We start from the raw sequence: 22417 nt of genomic DNA, 5'->3' as shown, positions 1-22417 counted from the left end.
AAACTTGATAAATTTTTGTCTGCATATAACCAATTTAACCACTGCCCAGATGAAGAGGTAGGACATTTCTACCACCCGAGGAAAAGTCCCTTTTCATGCCCCATTCAGTGTCAGCACCCTTTCCCATTGTTGGATCTTTATCATCATTGGTTAGTTTTGCCTAGTTTTAAATTTTATATACATGGAATCATATGGTATGCACTCTTTTGTGAAGCTTCTTTTGCTTTACCTTATGTCTGTAATATTTACACCTTGACTGTACATGTAACAGGGGTTCATTCTCTGTCATTGCTGGGCCTTGAGGCCTAAGCCCCTTCATGTTGTGCCCTCCCCACATCCCTCCAGTCTCACTGTCTCTCCACCACCACGCTTACAACCCTATGTTTCAGCTACTCAGAACTACTTTGGCTCCTAGGGACATTCCTGGTGGTTTGGTGGTTAAGAATCTGACTTCCAATGCAGGGGACATGGGCTCAATCCCTGGTCGGGAAGCTAAGATCCCACATGCCACAGGACAACTAAGCCCGAGTGCCTCATCTCGAGAGTCTGTGTGCTGCAAACCAAAGAGCCCACACGCCCTGGAGCCTGTGTACCACAACTAAAGGGAAGCCCGTGTGTCGCAGTGAAGAGCCTGGGTACTGTAACTAAGACTCGACTCAGCCAAAAATAAATATTTAAAAAATCCCAGCATTTAACGGATTATTTAAAAGAAAAAAGAAAAAAAAGAACTACCTTGGCTCTTTAATGTGTCCTGCTGTCTACTCTAGACCTTTATACTTATTGCTTTTTCTGCCTGGAACATTCCTGAGGCCTGCCTGCCTCCTTGCCCTGCTTTTGATTGGCTGGGTCGTGCTCCCGAGTCAGGTCTCAGCTTGGCCATCACTTCCTCTGGGATTCATGTGTGTCCCAGCTACCCAGAGCCCCCTATACATATGTCAGGCGGCCAACTGTATATTATATTGTTAGCTTGTTAACCGTTTGCTTATTAGTTATACTGGAGGCTCTGCGGAGCTGGTCTTGCTTATCTCATTCAAAATGGTATGCCTTGCGCCCAAAATAGTATGCACAGCTCCTGCCATGGAGGACAGCTACTTTGTGCACAAACTTTCTTGAATCAGTGAAAGAATGAATTCATGAACATTTCCGTAGGAGGCATATATTAGTTACCCTTCTAGAATTAATACTAAGATAGATATCCTAGCATAAAACTGTAAAAATTTGATAAACACTTGAAAAAATCACCACCACAGATTATTCTTTAACTGGGTTCTCTTCCAGTGAAGCATAGCATTCAGTTATTTTTCTGTCATGGCAAATGATTTCCATTAAGGATACATGATGAATCATTCTGCAATCATTGCCATTCTAGTTGCCATAGTGATGGGAGTTTCGTGTACAGGTACCTGAAGGTTTCTTGTTCAGAGAAACACCGCACTGTGTAAATATTTTTTAAAATGAAAAGATACACAGACATTAATATCTTCCTTTGTCAGGCTTGCAATAGATAGATGATTCAACCTTTGGATAGAAATTATTTTCAAACATGTTCAAGCATCTATTTACTTAATTTGGATGAACATGACTTCCTGAAAATTTAAGTAGTTCTTTACATACTTGCAGAAGGGTTAAGGTTACTGATAAAAATACTTTAAAATGTGAAACAAAAAATTCACCCTGATGCTGGTTTTAGCTTGACTGAAATCAAGAATATATTGGACAGATTTTGAAACACATTTCATTAAGGTAAAAAGCTAAGCCTGTAGAGCAACTGCAGGTAGAAGAAATTAAACTTGTGTAATATGCCTTTTTGGCTTGCTAAATGTAGTCTCAACCATTGCCATTGAAGTGACTGATTTGGTAGTATGACGGAGTAGTAGATAAGAACACAGGTCTGTCTGTCTGCATTGCTCCTAGCTCCTACTTATGAGCTAGTTGATTTTGGGCAACCTCTTTGAGCCTCAGCATTCTCCTTGGCAGAATGGGAGACTAATAGCATACCTCTTGTGTCTCTGTGTGTGCTCAGTTGCTGAGTCGTGTCCAGCTCTTTGTGACCCCATTGCCTGTAGCCCCCCAGGCTCCTGTGTCCATGGGATTCTTCAGGCAAGAATACTGGAGTGGGTTGCCATGCCCTCCTCCAAGGGATCTTCCTGACCCAGGGATCAAACCTGAGTCTCCTGCATCTCCTGCCTTGACAGGCAGATTCTTTACCATTGTGCCACCTGGGAAGCCCATGTATCTGCTGTGAGGATTAAATGAGGTATTTTGCACGTGGGAAGGACTCAATGGATGTTGGCAGTTATAGTTCAGTGTACTTTTCTTGTTCTATGAAGCACTGCAAGATAAAAATTTAACAAAATGGGACAGTTTTTTGTAAGTAAACATTAGCTATTTCTCTCATTAAAAAAAATCTAAATCTAAGGCTTTTTGAGATCCTTGTTTTGCAGTGGGTGATGCAGGCAGGACTGGTCGTGCTATAGAGATTGAGTCACTGAGATCAAAAGCCGCTGGTTGGTGCTCATGCCAGTCCTGTGTGTATGTGTGTGTGTGTGTGTGTGTGTGTGTGTGTGTATGTGTGACAGTAATGGTTTCAAGTCAACCCTTTATTAACTTCCCTTTGACCCTGAAGAGATTTCAGACTAACTTAAGGACCTGTGAAATGATATTTTTGTTATTGATTTACAGGCTTCAAAGACTTCTGAATATTTAAAGAAGGGGAACTCTTTGTCTTTCACTAACTGAAATCTTTCAATGTCTCAATGTTTTCCTACTTTAAAAACTCTTTATTGCTTTTTTCCCCTTAGAATAAAAATAACATACAGTATTAAATAATGTTAAAAGTGAAGGTCTGCTCTTATCTCTCTTTGCCAGAGAACCACTGTTAACAGTGGATATATTTTCCTCCAGATAGTTTTCAAAGCATGTCCTTCTCATTATTATTTCTCAAGTAATTTTAAGTGGCCTACATTTAAAATGTGGCTATTATAATAATATGATTTTTATTGTGAAATACAAATTAAGAGAACCTCTGTATTTTCAAAGCAGACCTGGAGTTAAATTGGAATGTTTATTAAGTATTCCATCATCATTTGCTCGTATAAGCTTATAAAATGAAATCTCTCTTCCCAGAATTGGTACATGTTTATCTTGTATGATTCATTTGATTAGCTGGTATATTAAAGGACAAATATAAATCCAAGCTCATTTTTATTAAATGTGGTGAAGGTGTGGAACAAAGAAAAGGCCACCTAACAGGAAAGGTAAGGTCTCTTTTGCTTTCTGCTTATCATCTACTGTTGAGGGATTGACATAAGAATAATTTCTTTCATTCCGGAAACTCTGAAAAGTGAGGCCAACAATAATGTGCAAAGAGAAGGTGAATCGTAGATAAAAATGTAAATTTTTACAACCTCTGCTCTAGTAGTCACTGGTGTGTGCATCCATGGTAATAATTTAATGAGCTTTTTATTTCTGTTGGAAAAAGTGACATCTCATTTATACACTGGTACATTTACATTGTCGTCAGCAACAGGAAGGATTACTCACTCGAGCTGGCAGCTATTGCAAGATGTTTTTTATGTGTTTGTTTTCCTTCACTTTCAATAGCCCCACCTTTAGGATCTTCCTTTTAACCCGTCAATTGCTACTACCTCCAGTAGTGATATTAAATATTTAATGATACATTAAGCACCTGTGCTGCCCAGCTTTGGTCAGGGTCCAGGAGGAACCCTGCCCCATGGTGGGCAGTATCTCTGGCTGCTGAAGGAACAGATGAAGTAGTGGTTTTGGCGGATGAGAGTTTAGGAACAGTAGCCCTTTACCAGCTGGGGTACAGAAGTATTTCAGTATTTTCACAGTTGGTATGGTGGTACCATCAGGACTGACTGTACATTTGTCTTAACATCTTTTGTTTCAGAGGATATTGATGACTTCCCATGAGGTATTTTTAAGCACTGTCAGGACAATTTTAATTATTTTTCCCACTAACAGTATTAAAAGGTGCCTAATTCACAAAATGTTTTAAGGGTATGTCACTTGTTTGGTGCTTGGAGCTTAGGTAATGGCATTCTATGAACATCTTTATATTCACATTCAGATTGGAAGCATTTGCTTATTCATTCATTGAACAAATACTTTTTGAGCACCTGCTACACTGCTTTAGTACAAGGGATGCAGCAGAAAACAAAACCAAGTCTCTGCCCTCATGGAGTTTGTGTTCTCATGGAGGATTATAAACAAATAACTATACATAATGTCAGGGGGTAGGTACCATGGGGGCTTCCCAGGTGGCACTAGAGGTAAAGGACCCCCCTGCCATTGCAGGTTAGACATAAAAGATGCTGGTTTAATCCCTGGGTTGGGAAGATCCCTTGGAGGAGGAAATGGCAACCCACTCCAGTATTCCTGCCTGGAGAATCCCATGGACAAAGAAGCCTGGCAGGCTATAGTCCATAAAGTTGCACAAAGTCAGACATGAGTGAAGTGACTTAGCACACACTCAGGTACTATGAAGAAAAGGAAAGCAGAGTGAGGGAGATAAAGGAATGGGCTGATGGGGTGGGCAGCTATTTTATGTAGAAGGTTGGAGAAAACTCCAGCAACAAGACAGTACCCAAGCTGACATCTGGAAGAAGTAAGCTGTGTGAGTGCTTAGGGTAAAGTGTTCTTGGCAGAAAGGACAGCGAGTTCCAAGTCCTGGGGCTGCAGCGTGCTTGGTGTACTCAAGGAACATCAGGGCAGCTACTGTGGCTGTATCGAAGGAGGTGGGAAAAGTAGGAGGAAATGAAGTTGGAGAAGGAAGAGAGGGTAGAGAGCAGGCAGAGCAGAGCATGTCATACCTAACAGCCATGGTGAGAATTTTCAGTTTAATTCCAACAAAAATGAGAAGTGAAAATGGAAGTGATTTTGAGCAGAGGAAAGATATTATGTGACTTCTTTTACTTGCTTTCTTTTTTCTTTAAGATCATTAAAAATTTTTTTTAAATTTAATTTATTTATTTGGCTGTGCTGGGTCTTAAGTGCGGCACACAGGACCTTTAGTTGCAGCTTGTGAACTCTTAGTTGTGGCGTGTGGGATTTGGTTCCCTGGTCAGGGAATGATCCCAGCCTCCTCCATTGGGAGTGTGGAGTCTTAGCCACAGACCACCAGTGAAGTCCCTCTTTCATTTTTTTTTTCTCCCTTTTTTGGCCATGCTGTGTGGCTTTGCAGAGTCTTAGTTGAACCGAGGCCCTCAGCTATGAAAACATGGAGTCCCAATCACCAGACTAACAGGGAATTCCCTATGTAACTTATTTTTGAAAAGACCACTCTGACCGCTGTGTAGAAGATAGAGCAAGGCAAAGGCAGGGAGATGAGTTGAGCAGCTAATATAGTCATCCGGCCAAGAGAGGATGGTGGCTTTGGACTAGAGTGACGGCATTGGAGGTGGGGGCAAGAGGTCAAAGCTGGGTATAGTTTAAAGATACACTGACTCTACAGATGGAGTCAACAGGGCTTGTTGACGAATTAGAAATGAGATGTGGAAGAAAGAGAAGAGTCAAGGATGACCCCGCGTGTAGTGGAAACTAGTGAAGTATTTCTTGATTCCTCAAGCAGAATCAATCTTATTTCTGTATTTCTCTTTAGCACACTGTATTGAAATGATTTATTTATATGTCTGCTTCCTTACTAGACTCTAAGTTTCTCAAGGGCACAACCTGGATCTTAGTGATGAATGATGACATTTTCATTATCCTCAGAGATGAAGGAGAAAGTGGGGATTAGAGGGTAAGATGTACTGCAGGAAAATGGAAGGGGCAGGAGGCAGTCAAGTGTAGACTGGTGAGCACCAGCTGGGGAGCCTGGCAGGCTTGGGTTTGAATCGTGGCTCCATCACTTGTAGCTTAGGACAAGTTACATTATCCTGCTTTAGCTTTAGATCATGTAAAATGTGAATAATACTAATATTAATACTCTCCACTTGATAAGGTTGTTGTGAACTAGAAACTGTACTCATCCCACCCCTCTAGGTAGTCACCCCTCTAGGTAGTCACAGAGTCTGCTTTGAGTTCCAAGTCACATAGCAAATTCACACTGGCTATTTATTTTACATCTGGCAGTGTGTATGTTTCCACGCTACTCACTCCATTCATCCCACCCTCTCCTTCCCCGTTCCCCTGTCGGTGTCCATAAGTCTGTTCTCTATGTCTGCATCTCCATTGCTGCTTTGCAGATAGGCTCATCAGTACCATCTTTCCAGATTACATGCTGCTGCTACTTAGTCGTGTCCGACTCTGTGCGACCCCATGGACTGTAGCCTGCCAGGTTCCTCTGTCCATGGGATTCTCTAGGCAAGAGTACTGGGGTGCCATGCCCTCCTCCAGGGAATTGTTCCCGACCCAGGGATTGGACCTGGGTCTCCTGCATTGCAGGCAGATTATTTACCACTTTCCAGTATTCTTGCCTTGAAAATTCCATGGACAGAGAAGCCTGGCGGGCTACAGTCTAGGGGGTCGCAAAGAGTCAGAGATGACTGAGTGACTGAACACACACACACACACACACACACACACACACACACACACACACACACACACAGAAAAGATTGTAACTTATCCAATGTTTGCAAATGTCTATCCCATGAGATAAATTATGTCTGTTGCTCACATCTACATCATCAGCACCTGGGATAGCACCTGTCACATCACTGGAACTCAGTAAAGGGAGTGGATAAACTGTGAGCCAGGTACTTTGCATACATTATCTCACTTGTCCTTACGATGCACTTTATAAATGAGGAAAAGAAAGCTTGATGAAGTGAATTGGCCGAAGGTTACATAGCTGGTAAATAACAGACGCATATTTCAGTGAGATCAGTTTGACTGGGCATTTAAAATAACTCCTCTGGGGCGTGCTCATTTTTTGATTTGTTTTCCAGTGGAGACTTTTCAGAAACTGCAGAAGGCAAAGGACATTTTGACTAATGAAGCAAGTCGAGCCCGCTATGACCACTGGCGAAGGAGCCAGATGTCAATGTCATTCCAGCAGTGGGAAGCTTTGAGTGACTCGGTGAAAATGGTAGGTTTCTCTCTGGGATGAAGGGAATTTATGAAGCTTGGGCTGCCCTGGATTAGACTCACATAGTAGCTTAAAGGGGCTTCCCTTGTGGCTCAGATGGTAAAGAATCCGCCTGCAATGTGGGACACCTGGTTTCGATCCCTGGGTTGGGAAGATCCCCTGGAGGAGGGCATGGCAACCCACTCCAGTATTCTTGCCTGGAGAATCCCATGGACAGAGGAGCCTGGCAGGCTACAGGCCATGGGGTCTCAAAGAGTTAGACACGGCTGAGCAAATACGCACACACACAGCACAGTAGCTCGAAGTGTCAATGGACAAGAGGAGAGAGAAGACCAAGAAGCTGGTAGAATCTGGATACTATGCAGTACCCACAAAGTCTTGTGGAAGGAAATTCAGTACATCAGGGTCAGAAGAATCTGACTATGCTTTTCCGTCTCTTTGGCTGTTTGTATTTGTATATGTAGATACGTATACATGTATATGTATATATGTATGCTTCCTGTTACCATCTACTGTTTAATACATTCTGATAACTCTGCTTCTCAAGTTGCTCATATAACACTTTTGAATTTTGAACCAATACAAATTCATATGCTCCATCTTTTTAGTTCATATGAGCCTGTGTTCTTCTCAAAGCTTAATAAAGTCAATAAAAACAGGACCTGATTAATCAAAGAAATCTGTAAATTATTCCTATTATTAATTTTGGTAAAAGAATTATTGGATAGAGGCAGAGAGACTTTTAAAACCATTCTGTTATTTTCTTCCATGCCATTAAAAAAATCAAATACAAAATAATCTCTATAATTTTTGTTATATATTTATTTTCTCCTTCCATGGATCATTATAGATTGCAGAGAGAATGTAATTTTAAAGGTTTCTACATTCTTAGGCATGATTTACATGATTTTTTTAATCTGCTTTTTTTCCCCCTACAGGGATACTTTTCTATAACATGAGACTTAAAAATGGGGACGTTACCTTATAAGGAAGTGTTCAGGGACATGTTAGAATAAGTGTATAAAGTGATTCACATCTCTTAAATTCCAGTTCTTCAGGGTTATGTTCAGATTCCTTCTTAGTAGTTTTTATTTAAATGAGACTCGAGCAAATTGTTTTTTCACTGATAAATGACCTGTACCAGCAAGGGAGGGTCTTTGAAGTAATGGGGAAGAACAATGCAAAACTCTCAAAGTATATAGTTAAAGCCACTCTACATAACATGTAAATGGTTTTCTTCATTTCATTTTAGAATGCAGTGTATATTCATATGATTTGTTTATGGTTGGTTAATTATTTATGAAGGACTAACCATAAGACTGTTGAATATACATACAAAATAACTAGAGAGAATCTTTAAAACGATAGTAACTTAGCTTCACATACTCAAAAATAAGATTTTTCTTCTACATTGTGTATATCCAAAATTCCTTATTAACTCTGACTAAACATTGTTCTGACACCTCTATATAACCATATTTCTATTCTCTTGAGTATTACACACTGTAACTGCTACTGAATTAGTGACCCTTGCTATTTTAATGCCTTTTGATTTATAGTTCATTTTTCTTGATGATCCACTGAACTGTATTTCTTAATTTTAACTGCTAATATCAAGTTAGCTGTGGATTTTTCAAAAACTCTTCTCCAAGTCCCTGTTCTAATTTATATTGCAGATGTCTTTCCATTAAATACTAATGTCCTATCTCCAAACACATTATTTCTGCTTAGAATTTAGTTTAATTATGAACTGTTTGAGGGCTTACAATAATTACATTTCAGATCTTACTGGCTGCATTATTGGTCTTGTCAGCAATGTTGAAATACTATGCTGGGCTAGCGTTTGGTTCGGGATTTATTTTTATTAGTGGTACAAAAATGATGAAATGCATATCTTTCCATTTTAAATCAGCTGTGATATTTTTCCTTGCACAGTCTTCTTTGTGTGGGCTCAACCATGCTGTTTCTGTATTTCTTCCTCAGTGAACTTTGAAACCCCTATACCAAGTTTCATGTGTTTTGTACCTCATTGGATAGACTTTCTTTTTTAAAAAATTTAATTAATTTATTTTTGGCCGCGCTGGGTCTTTGTTGCTGTGTGTGTGGGCTTTCTCTAGTTGTGGAGCACGGGCTTTGGGGCACACGGGCTTCGGTAGTTGAGGCACATGGGCTTAGTAACCATGGCACTCAGGTTTAGTTGCCATGTAGCACCTGGGATCTTTCTGGACCAGAAATTGAACTGTGTCCTCTGCTTTGGCAGGCGGATTCTTGACCACTGCACCACTAGGGAAGTCCCAGACAGACTTTTTGTAACTTCCTTTCATTCCTTTCCGTTCTAATTCTCATAGTGGCTTCTGCATGACATGCAGAGGTAAGGTTCTCTATAACATTTTAGTTGTCATTTTTTTTTGTGCGTGTGCATTTTTTTGTCCATCCTTTCGCACTCACTACTCTAGAGAAATTAATAACGATTGTCATACCTAGTATTGTTCATCATCTATTAGATCACTACCATGATGTAGATAGATATCATCATTAGGGTATTTGGACTAGATATACTACATATGCCATTCTGACAATAAAATGGTTATAATTCAGGACTTGAAATTTTAGGTGACATTTATCTAAAACACATCTGCATGTTTGCTTGCCCTAAGGACAAATCACAATGCACTTGCAGCATCAAGCAGGTTCCTATCATGAGAATCTCCTAGAGGAAATTCCTCACACAGCTTCAGGGATGATACATTTCTATCATTCAATGGTGATGAAACTCTAATTTGTATTTTTTTTCCCCACAGCAAGTCCTTGTCACTTAGCCAGCTGTTGATTTTACTTTTTCCTTTTCAGAAGCTCCTCCTGATAGTTTACTTTGTAAAACTTTTGATAAATCAGTCACCAAAGGGGAGGGGATATATGTGTATGAATGGCTCTTTCATTTTTCTGTACAGTAGAAACTAACAACATTGTAAAGCAACTCTACTCCAATATAAATTAACTAAAAAAGAATTCCATCAGGTCAATGAGTATGTTGGAAATTTAAGTCTAGATATGTAATATTGGTTTAAAAAAGGGAAATTTAAGTCTAGATATGTAATGTTGGTCTAAAAAAGGGAATATGAAGTAGGGACTTCAGTAACTGTGGCTTTCAGATCTTGGAATAACTTGAAAACAGACACCTTTCCAGCTTAAAGAATCTTAGGGAAATCATTACTGTCTTGTTAAATGGGTTTACCCCAAGGGATCCCCGATGTGAATAGTTCTTCCTCCAAAATGGCTTGAGGATGGTTCTGGGGAAAGGGTTACAGCAAAGCCACAGTCAAAATAAAATTCTGAGAAAAACATTCTCATAAGCTGTTTAAAATGTCCCATGCTGTATCAGTTACTACAAATGCTTTCAGAGTATTTACTATAGGTCACTCATTAATCCTCACACCCTCATCTAAGGCAGACTGTAGGCGATTTTATTCTGAGAGAGAAGTACTAAGACAGAGAGTCAAGATACTATATACAGGCCACCTAGCTGACCTGTGACACATACAGCTCACGTTTTCAGTTCTCTGGGCACTGAAAGCTTGCATTTCTTACTCTCAGTTTTTCACTAAGTTTCTCAATATCCTTTGCCCTCCACAGACAAAGCCACTGGCCAGCCTCCTCTAATCCCTTGCACATGCAAAAAACTCAAGAAGCTAGGCAAACAAAACAATAACAACAGGCCCAAACCAACCAAACTAAAACTAGATTATATTTTACACCAGCTGAAGCCATTGCCTCTTTTTAAAATTAACACTTTTATTTTGAAAGAAAACCTACAGAAAAATGTTCAACACCTGCATTTATAATTTAGCAAACAGTTGTGAAGTGTATACTCATAACCACTCCTCTCCCCAACACACATATTACTGGTACCCAGAAGCTCCATCCTTAATATATTTTGGCAATCATAACTCCATCTAATTTTTATTTTGTTAATTTTTTTATTTTTGGCCACACCCTTTGGCATGCCATATCTTAATTCCCCGACCTGGTATCCAATTTGTGTCTCCTGCAATGGAAGTGTGAAGTCTTAACCACTGCACCACTGGGGAAGTCCTTCATTAAATTTTTAAAACCTAGTTGTACATATATATAGACTTGTCAGAGAAAATTTAGAAGACACCAAAATATAAAAAGAAAAAAAAAAGACTTTATAATGCTGCCATGCAAAGATAACCCCATTAGTATTCTGATACATTTCCTTCCAGTGTTTTCTGCCCATCATTTGTTAGTATGAGAGCCGGTTACACTGAATGATGACATTGCTTTACGGGGTCTTTCTTTGGGGAAGAGGAATTAGGATGATGCTCCTTTGCAGTTGAGGAGAGACAGGTTGACTGTGGGAACAAGTGAGGTCTCTGGTTGGATCAAGGCAGAAGGCTTGAATGTCCTTATGGTTTTAGGGTGTGTAGAAGGCTATATTGCCCTCTAGTATGTATATTTTATGTATGTGTATCTACATATATATTTACTTATCTATGTTTGAATGTATCTTTGTATCTTTTAATTTAGTTGAGATCATCTATTTGGCATCATGTGCGTGCTCAGTCACTTCAGTCGTGTCTGACTCTTTGTGGCCCCATGGACTGTAGCCCGCCAGGCTCCTCTGTCCATGAGATTCTCCAGCAAGGATACTGGAGTGTGTTGCCATGCCCTCCTCCCAGGATCTTCCTGACCCAAGGATTGAACCTGTGCCTCCTAAGACTCCTGCATTGGCAGGCGGGTTCTTTGCCACTAGTGTCACCTAGGAAGCCCATTTGTGATCATGTTGGCTGCTATTCATAAACACCATGTTATTAACATTTCTAAATTCTCTTAAAAAATGATGAGGAACAGGTTTATTTAAGATTCCAAGGAAGCATTTTACCACTTTGTACTTTCCCTTTTTTCTGATGAGGTGCTTCTCCTAGTTCCTGTCTATGTGGTCATTGTTAGTGCTCCTGAGACGAGGGGTCAGAAATTATGTATCACTCTCAGCTCTGTAAGATGCTGATGATCCCTGCTTCTTCCCCACCCCATCCCCCTCATGTTGCTTGGGTGAGCAAACATGGCCAAGTCCACGTGTAATGGGCCACCGCCTCCCTGTGTTGCTTTGTTCAAACTGGCAAATAAAGTGGTGCTCTGGGAAGGAGTTGGCAACTGCAGTATTTTGAGAGAGTTCAGACTTCAGGGCACTGCGGATGAAAAGCCTGATGTCCCTTGCATCATGGGGTGTGTGTGTAGCAGAGGCAGTGTCCCCTTCTGTGATTTTTGGCACAAGTTCTAAATGTCACAACTTGAGTTTATTCACTAAGCCTTGGACTTCAGAAAATCAATGTTTTTGTTTTTGCTTTGTGCTCTTGCTTTGCTTTTATTCTTTTTTTAGCACAGGAAAACAATATCCTCATTATTAGGAAAATAATTTATTCTGTGGTTTTAATTTGCCCCAATACATGGCTTATGGGTTTTTCTTGGGTTTCTGAGTAACAGAGGTTACTGTTCAGTAGTGCTTTAGGAAAAGTATCCCACAGTATCAGATGAGATTTCAAGAAACAGTTATGTTTATTATTTTGGCTTATGCCACAGCTAATTATTCTACTTGAATATTCTTTTTTTTTTTTTTATTTTTTTTTTAATTTTTTTATTAGTTGGAGGCTAATTACTTCACAACATTTCAGTGGGTTTTGTCATACATTGATATGAATCAGCCATAGATTTACACTTATTCCCCATCCCGATCCCCCCTCCCATCTCCCTCTCCACCCGATTCCTCTGGGTCTTCCCAGTGCACCAGGCCCGAGCACTTGTCTCATGCATCCCACCTGGGCTGGTGATCTGTTTCACCATAGATAGTATACATGCTGTTCTTTTGAAACATCCCACCCTCACCTTCTCCCACAGAGTTCAAAAGTCTGTTCTGTACTTCTGTGTCTCTTTTTCTGTTTTGCATATAGGGTTATCGTTACCATCTTTCTAAATTCCATATATATGTGTTAGTATGCTGTAATGTTCTTTATCTTTCTGGCTTACTTCACTCTGTATAATGGGCTCCAGTTTCATCCATCTCATTAGGACTGGTTCAAATGAATTCTATTTGACGGCTGAGTAAAATTCCATGGTGTATATGTACCACAGCTTCCTTATCCATTCATCTGCTGATGGGCATCTAGGTTGCTTCCATGTCCTGGCTATTATAAACAGTGCTGCGATGAACATTGGGGTGCATGTGTCTCTTTCAGATCTGGTTTCCTCAGTGTGTATGCCCAGAAGTGGTATTGCTGGGTCATATGGCAGTTCTATTTCCAGTTTTTTAAGGAATCTCCACACTTGTTTTCCATAGTGGCTGTACTAGTTTGCATTCCCACCAACAGTGTAAGAGGGTTCCCTTTTCTCCACAGCCTCTCCAGCATTTATTGCTTGTAGACTTTTGGATAGCAGCCATCCTGACTGGTGTGTAATGGTACCTCATTGTGGTTTTGATTTGCATTTCTCTAATAATGAGTGATGTTGAGCACCTTTTCATGTGTTTGTTAGCCATCTGTATGTCTTCTTTGGAGAAATGTCTGTTTAGTTCTTTGGCCCACTTTTTGATTGGGTCATTTATTTTTCTGGAATTGAGCTGCAGGAGTTGCTTATATATTTTTGAGATTAATCCTTTGTCTGTTTCTTCATTTGCTATTATTTTCTCCCAATCTGACGGCTGTCTTTTCACCTTACTTATAGTTTCTTTTGTAGTGCAAAAGCTTTTAAGTTTCATTAGATCCCATTTGTTTAGTTTTGCTTTTATTTTTCAGCAAACTCTCTCTCTTTCTTACTCTGTATTCATCTATTCTTCCTTTTTTATCTACTCATCCATCCAGTTTTAAACATCTTAGTAGGAAATACAGAGAGTTCCCTGGAAGTCCCAAGGTTAGGACTGGGCACTTTCACTGCCACAGTCCAGGTTCAATCCCTGGCCAAGGAAATAAGATCTTGCAAGCCATGAAGCTCAGCCAAAAAAAAAAAAAAAAAAGAAGGAAATACATATATAGGACATATGTGAAAAGGGTCCAAAAGCATGCATGGGTAAAAATAATTGTCTCTTACCTTTGCCCCATTTTGAAGATCCATTTTTCACTTTTTCCTACTCCTGACATCACCATCAGTAGCCAGAGCTAGGTTGGAAAAATTACACAGTTAAATTATTTGGCAAAGGACCACTACCAAGTATATTGGACACCATTCTAGGATATTGGGTTTCTGGGGAGAGTTTTCAAGTGTTTTGAATCTCGTGTTTGTCTAAAAATATAAAGGTTTTACCAGAAGTCAGTGGGGGAATGCCCAATACTTGATTTATGGTCCCTGATTTTTTAAAACTGTAACTTAAAAAATAATAAAACACTTTTGTTTTTTAAAAAACAAACTAGTACAATAGGATATGTAATAAAAAGTGAATCCATCTTTATTTCATACCTCAGTTTTACTTCCCTCTCCCAGAAAGCCACCATTGTAGTTTCTTGTGTTTTCTTTCAGAAACTTTCCATAATGTATACAGGCACATTCATAAAAAGTCTTCAGAATAATTCTGTTAATGAATGGGAGGAAAGTGAAGTCACTCAGTCATGTTCAACTCTTTGTGACCCCATGGACTGTAGCCCTACCAGGTTCCTCCGTCCATGGGATTTTCCAGGCAAGAGTACTAGAGTAGGTTGCCATTTCCTTCTCCAGGAGATCTTCCCAACCCAGGTATTGAACCTGGGTCTCCCTCATTGTAGGCAGACGCTTTACCGTCTGAGCCACCAGAGAGTCCATAGTGTCATTAAGAAAAACCAAATGGAAAGATATTTTAAAAGTTCTCGTTATTTGATGGTAACTGGACTTGAAGTGAATTCACTTAAAATTAGGACAGATATTTCACAATAAATATTGACTAAGTTTCTGCTTTGTGCCATGAGTTTTCTTAAAGAAAACTTCTGCAAAACATGTATGCAGGTCAAGAAGCAACAGTTAGAACCAGACCTGGCACAACAGAACAGTTCAAAATTGGGAAAGGAGGATGTCAAAGCTGTATTTGCCACCCAGCTTATTTAACTTATATGCAGAGTACATATTGTGAAATGCCTGCTGGATGAAGCACAAACTGGAATCAAGATTGCAGGGAGAAATGTCAATAACCTCAGATATGCAGATGATACCACCCTTATGGCAGAAAGTGAAGAGGAACTCAAGAGCTTCTTGATGAAGGAGAAAGAGGAGAGTCAAAAAGCTGACTTAAAACTCAACATTCAAAAAACTAAGATCATGGCATCCAGTCCCATCACCTTATGGCACATAGATGGTGAAACAATGGAAACAGTGACAGACTTAATTTTCTTGGGCTCCAAAATCACTGCAGATGGTAACTGCAGTCATGAAATTAAAAGATGCTTGCTTCTTGGAAGAAAAGCTATGATAAACCTAGACAGCATATTAAAAAGCAGAGACATTACTTTGCCAACAAAGGTCCATAGGGTCAAACCAATGGTTTTTCCAGTAGTCATGTATGGATGTGAGAGTTGGACTATAAAGAAAGTTGAGCACTGAAGAATTGATGCTTTTGAACTGTGGTGTTGGAGAGGACTCTTGAGAGTACCTTGGACTGCAAGGAGATCAAACCAGTCAATCCTAAAGGAAATCAACCCTTTCCAATATTCATTGGAAGGACTGATACTGAAGATTCAATACTTTGGTCACTGATGCGAAGACCTGACTCATTAGAAAAGACCCTGATGCTGGGAAAGATTGAAGGCAGGAGGAGGAGGGGACAACAGAGGATGAGGTGGTTGGATGGCATCACTGATTCAATGGAAATGAGTTCGGGCAAGCTCCAGGAGATGGAGAAGGACAGAGAAACCTGGCTTGCTACAGTCCATGGGGTCACAAAAAGTTGGACACGACTGAATGATTGAACAACAACTGCTTGTGCCATGAGTTTTCTTAAAGAGAAGATGTATAATCCAGAATTCTAATATTTGCCAGCTCTGCATTGATCATGGCTGGAAGGAAGGTCACAATAGTAGTAGGTTTAATCTCTGGCATGGCTCAAGGTACACAGTGCAGCTGTTTGTTTTTTGATAGTAAAATACACATAAAACCTACCATTTAACCATTTTAAAGTGTCTGTCTCAGTGGCACTAAGTGCATTCCCAGTGTTCACCCATCATCACTATCTAGTTTGAGAACTTTTTCATCACCCCAAAAGGAAACCCCTGTCCTTGTTAGCAGTCACTTCGTATTCCCCTCTCAGCCAGCATCTGGTAACCACTAATCTGCTTTCTATCTGTATGAATTTGTCTGTTCTGGAATTATACAAAATGTGGCTTTTTATGTTTGACTTCTTTTACTAAGCATAATATTTATAAGGTTTATCCACATTGTAGTACTTTCTTCCTTTCTTATGGTCAAATAGTATTTCATTGCATGGATGTGCCACATTTTTGTTTATCTAATGAATTGATGGACATTTGGATTATTTTCATGACTGCTATGAATATCTGTGTGTAAGCTTTTCTTTGAACACCTATTTTCAATTCTTTGTATCTAGGAACTGAATTTCTGGGACATACGGTAATTTTATGGCTAATTTTCTGGGAAAACATCATTCTTTTAATTTCTCTGATGCTGGTCCCTCTCCTTTATACTAGGATATGAATTTCTCCTCATATTCTTAGTTTTCCAAATCAGTGAGGATTAATTGATTAATATCTGAATTAGTTGATTAATATCTGGCTAATAGTCAAGTCTAACATTTTGTTAATCAGTACTATAATAGTAGGTTACCACAATATTGAACACATATTTTTGAACACATTGAACACAATAATTGTTACCACATATTGAACTTTAAATATAGAAACTATATAATATGGATTTTATATTATACATCTGCTTTCAATTAATGTAGTCAATGCACTGGGCTGTCAGAGGAAAAAAGGATCTGATGTTGGAAGAATCTGACCAGACTCATACTGACAAAATTGAAAATGAGGAACAGGATGAGCAAAAAGAGATAAAGAAAGAGGAGTTTGGTTCAACCACAGAGAAAATGGAGCAGAAAGAATCCAAATCTGTGGAGAAGTCATTCTCCCCACAGAATCCAGATTCTCCAGGTAAGTCATGTCATGTAGTTTGTAGAACAGAGAAGGTCTCAAATTAAAAGACCATTTTATATCATATGTATTCTCAACTTTTCCAATTACATAATAGTACCATCTATTAAGGTTGTTTTGGCACCTTGAAAGATACTTACCATCGACACAGAAACTAGATATATTCCTTAACACATTCCTTGCAAGCGAAAACTTGAGACATTTCTGGGATCATCTTCTGCTTTACTGAAACAACTCTAGCTAGCATGTGTTGGGTATATATGTATATATTTATTTATTTTTAAACTTGTTTTTGGATTTTTTGATGTGGGACCATTTTTAAAGTCTTAATTGAATTTGTTACAATATTGCTTCTGTTTTATGTTTTGGTTTTGTGGCCTTGAGGCAGGTGGGATCTTAGCTCCCCAACCAGGGACTGAACCCACACCCCCTGCATTGGAAGGCAAAGTCTTAACCACTGGACCACGAGGGAAGTCCCTGTGTTGGGTATCTACTGTGTGCAGTTATTTACATATATTACTTAAAATCTATTATATTATTTAATATTAATTTTACATGAATTAATTTATTTAATCCTCACTACAAGTATTATTCTCATTTTACAGATGAGAAAACTGAAGCCTTGGGAGGCTGAATAATTTCCTCAAGGTTATCCAGCTTGTATGTGGCAGGGAAGGGGTCTGAGATGAGACAGTTTGACTGCAGAGTCTGCATTCTAAGGCACTGCACTATCCTCAGAAGATACATTATCTGTAGGTAGCTCTGTAGACATCTGACCCACGTATAGGTCCACTGAAGCAGAGATTACAGAGATTAAGAGATTAAGCTCTTGGCTCCTAAGCTAACCCACATGGGTTGACACTCCGTGTTAAGTTGCTTCAGTTGTTGTCCAACTTTTTGTGACCCTATGGACTGTAGCCCTGTAGCCTCCTCTGTCCAGGGGATTCTCCAGGCAAGAATACTGGGGTGGGTTGCCATGCCCCCCTCCAGGGGATCTTCCCAACCCAGGGATCAAAACCCAGGTCTCCTGCATTGCAGGCAGATTCTTTACTGTCTGAGCCATGAGGGAAGCCCCTAACAATCCAGATGCACATGAAAGAGCTCAAGCAGCAAGGGCAAAGTTGGGTGCCAGGTGGTGGTCCAAAGGCCCAGAGCCATGCATGCATCCAGAGGTCCAAAGTCCTTGGCAATAGACACCGAAGGAGACCATGTCAGCTCACTTTCTAGCTCTACCATTTATCATTTATATTACTTGGAATCAAGATTGCTGGGAGAAATATCAATAACCTCAGATATGCAGATGACACCACTCTTATGGCAGAAAGTGAAAAAGAACTAAAGACCCTCTTGATGAAAGTGAAAGAGGAAAGTGAAAAAGCTGGCTTAAAGCTCAACATTCAGAAAACCAAGATCATGGCATCCAGTCCCATCACTTCATGGCAAATAGATGAGGAAACAGTGGAAACAGTGGCTGACTTTATTTTTGGGGGCTCCAAAATCACTGCAGACGGTGATTGCAGCCATGAGATTAAAAGATGCTTACTTCTTGGAAGGAAAGTTATGACCAACCTGGAGAGCATATTAAAAAGCAGAGACATTACTTTGCCAACAAAGGTCCGTCTAGTCAAGGCTATGGTTTTTCCAGTGGTCACGTATGGATATGAGAGTTGGACTATAAAGAAAGCTGAGCACCAAAGAATCGATACTTTTGAATTGTGGTGTTGGAGAAGACTCTTGAGAGTCCCTTGGATTGTAAGGAGATCCAACCAGTCCACCCTAAAGGAGATCAGTCCTGGGTGTTCATTGGAAGGACTGATGTTGAGGCTGAAACTCCAGTACTTTGGCCACCTGATGCAAAAAACTGACTCATTTGAAAAGACCCTGATGCTGGGAAGGATTGAAGGCAGGAGGAGAAGGGGACGACAGAAGATGAGAAGGTTGGATGGCATCACAGACTCAATGGACATGGGTCTGGATGGACTCTGGGAGTTGGTGATGGACAGAGAGGCCTGGCATGCTGCGGTTCATAGGGTCACAAAGAGTCGGACATGACTGAGTGACTGCAGTGAAGTGAAATGAAAGTTATGTAACTCCTTCACACTTTAGTTTCCTCATCTACAAAACAGAGATCTAAGTGGTACCTTCTTATAGAGTAACCAAGAGGATCAAATGAGGTGATTCATGGAAAATGCTTAGGGCAGTGATTTGCCTATAGCAGGCTCTGGGCAATTGTTAGCTATGCTTATCAATTCTTTGTCTATCTGGCCATCCCATTGTTTTTATCTTGTACAGGTATGTTACAAGATAGCACACTCTTAACTATCCACAACACCCCAGTAGAATTTAGCCTATTTAGCAATAAGTACAATATTGCTTCTGTTTTATGCTTTGGATTTTTGGCCATGTGGGATCTTAGCTCTCCCACCAAGGATCGAACCCACACACTCTGCATCAGAAGGCAAAGTCTTAGTCACTGGACTGCCAGGGAAGTCACTAGCCTATAAGTAGAAGTTTCCTGAATGTTCTCAAACACTTATAAAAAAGAAGGTAATTAGATAGGTTGTGGTGAACTATAGTCTTTCTAGAAATAGTCACTTCTAAACTCTTTGGTGAGAATTTTTACATGCTAATTTCTTGTTGGGAATGAAGATTCTTGGTGCTTCATTCAGGTGCATCTGCTGGTTTTCCAAGAGATCCTTTCATAGAGCCAGCAGTGATTGCATCAGCCTCCTAACTGGCAATGGTTATAATATAACAAATGGATCAAAGCAGAAGGCCAGATGTCCCAAGAAGTGTTTCAGGGAAACATACACATATAAACACCCACCCACCCACCACAGTTTGCATATACAGGCAGACACGTGACTGCTTCCCCATTTATCCTTGGAATGTTCAGATCTGTGCTTCCTGAATCTCTAGGCCCTCCCTGTGACTTTTTGTTTCAGATTCAGGCCTGTTCTGAGTTCACCAGAACTGAGGGGGTTGATCATGTCAGAGCCTCACACTGAGGTCACACTTAAATCCCTTTCATAAGATTATATAAAATTTTCTCTTTCTTTTAAAAAAAGTTATTTAGATATTTAAAAGCCTCAAAGTAATATGAGCTTATCATTGAAAATTCAAAGAATCAGGACATCCCTGGTGGTCCAATGGTTAAGACTCCCCACTTCCAGGGGGCAGGGGGCTCAGGTCTGATCCCTGGTCTGGGAATTAAGGTCCCACATCTCGAGCAGTGCAGCCAAAAAATAAAAATTGTTTTAAAAATTCAAAGAATCATACATAGACAATAACTTAGTGTCTACACTAGTGTCATTGTTCTCTGCTTCTACTTCCTGAAGTCAACAGTGCAGATGCCCAGGTGTGTCTCCTACACTGGTTCTCTGTGTTAACAAAGGCATGCACAAGCATATGTTTGTTTGTGAGGGTTATACTGTCACATTCCCCTCTGTTACACAGTAACTAAGGGTACAGACTCTGTAACCAGAGTCTGGCTTTTTCCACTGCTGAGTTGTGTGACCTTGGGCAAACAAATTAACCTCTCTGTATTTGTATCTTCTTATCTCTCTATAATGGTTAAAATATCAGTGTCTACCTAATAAGGTCTTTTTGAGAAGTAAATAACATATGTAAACTATTTAGACCTGGTACACGGCCAGTGCTTTTTTAGTGTTAGCTTTTATTACTATGGGGTTTCTCCTTAGACCCTTATATTTAGAATGAACTCATTGGTTTTAAAAACTGATACATATTCCATAGTGTAGATATATTGTAATTGACTCTGAACAAGTTGTGATGCCAGTTTTGATACCCTCAGGTCATGAAGTATATTATACTGTGGTTGAGGAAGGAAGTGAAGGGGTTGAGAGGGGGAGAGGATCACTGTTCTGAAAGCTACTCCTGAAGAATAAGAATTAGGAAATTTTGCTGAAGGCTGCATATACCAGTATTTTCTTAACGTTATTTAAGAGATTATTGGCTGTTCTCAGTAGTGCCTTAAAGTTGCGTTTTCATATGCCAAAGTAAAGTTGCATGCTTATTTATAATTTCATTTGACTGCAATGAAAATTTTTATAATGTCAGCATTTAAGAAATATTATTCATGTCAGCTTTACTAAGCCCCAAGTGGCTTCCCACATAACTTTTCAGCATTTTTGTTGATTTCCTCAAGCAGTGCGTGGTATTTACTTTGAAGTTTGCCTTTTGATGCCTCTTCTGTGATAAACATCCATCAGATATCCCCCATCATTTCCGACTCTTCATTGCAACCAGGAAAAAAAGGAGCACAGCACCTGAAAACCCACACGCGAGACAATCTAACTTTTACTTTATTTTCATTTAAATATGCAATAAATGTGCCTTCTGATAAATACAGTTCTAGAATCAAATAGTATTGCATAACATCCTGGAGTCAAAAAAAAAAAAAAAATCAAACATAGCAGATGCTGTTGATGTGCCAACATATCCTCTGGGCATCTGCCTTCCCAGGCATTGCCAACCATACGGCTCCCACCAGAGGGCTTTCACTGGCAGTGAATCTGGTTTGGCAGCAAGTGAGCGGACAGTTAAGTGCCAGGGAGTAAATACCCTGTGGATGTAGCCATCACATAATGAATGTGAGTGGGAGGATACGTTCTCCAACACCTTCATCCCTCAAGTGGAACAACTCCTGAGTTTTATTTTATTTCTTTTAATATTGTCTCCCAGGGCTCCCCAGGGGATCAAACCCTAGTTGTCCAGAGTAGTAATTTCCTGAAAATGTACCTTTTATAGACTTGGCTCCTTTCCCTACTTCCCTACCAGGGTCTCTTGGGATCACCTCTCAAATTAGCCACTTGCATTCTTGTCTGGGGTCTATTTCTGGGTTAACCCAAGTGTGAAAACATATTTTTTAAACTCCAAAAATAACACATATTTAGTGTAGAAACGTGAGGAAAATATGGTCAAGCAAAAGGAACAAAATACAATAACTTGTAGTCTTACACTTAGGGAAATATTCATTATTGCTATTTTGGTATATTTTTAAGATATGTTAGTATGCCTAAAATGAAAAGGATATCACTGAACATATTTTGTGTGTGTGTTTCAATTACAGGTTGTTGGAAACAATTTTCTTTTTGCCTTTTTCCCCAAATGGAAATTCTTCAGATTTTTTCTCTGATAATTCTAAAGAAAGTGCAGATCCTATTTTCCTGGGATAATCACTGTCAATATTCTGTGTATA

General features: G+C 39.7%; 1 protein-coding gene across 1 annotated transcript in view; it reads left to right on the top strand.

Annotated features, from left to right (window-relative positions):
• Positions 1-22417, top strand: part of DNAJC12 (DnaJ heat shock protein family (Hsp40) member C12) — a 42005-nt gene that overhangs the window by 17932 nt on the left and 1656 nt on the right. The window contains exons 4-5 of the mRNA XM_043926566.1: positions 6915-7054; positions 16992-17196. Of these exons, the coding sequence (XP_043782501.1) occupies positions 6915-7054; positions 16992-17196 (345 nt within the window). The remainder of the gene's footprint in view (positions 1-6914; positions 7055-16991; positions 17197-22417) is intronic.

Source organism: Cervus elaphus, chromosome 15, assembly GCF_910594005.1.
Source record: "Cervus elaphus chromosome 15, mCerEla1.1, whole genome shotgun sequence".
Classification (NCBI taxonomy): Eukaryota; Metazoa; Chordata; class Mammalia; order Artiodactyla; family Cervidae; genus Cervus; species Cervus elaphus.
This window is presented reverse-complemented; position numbering and strand designations above follow the sequence as displayed.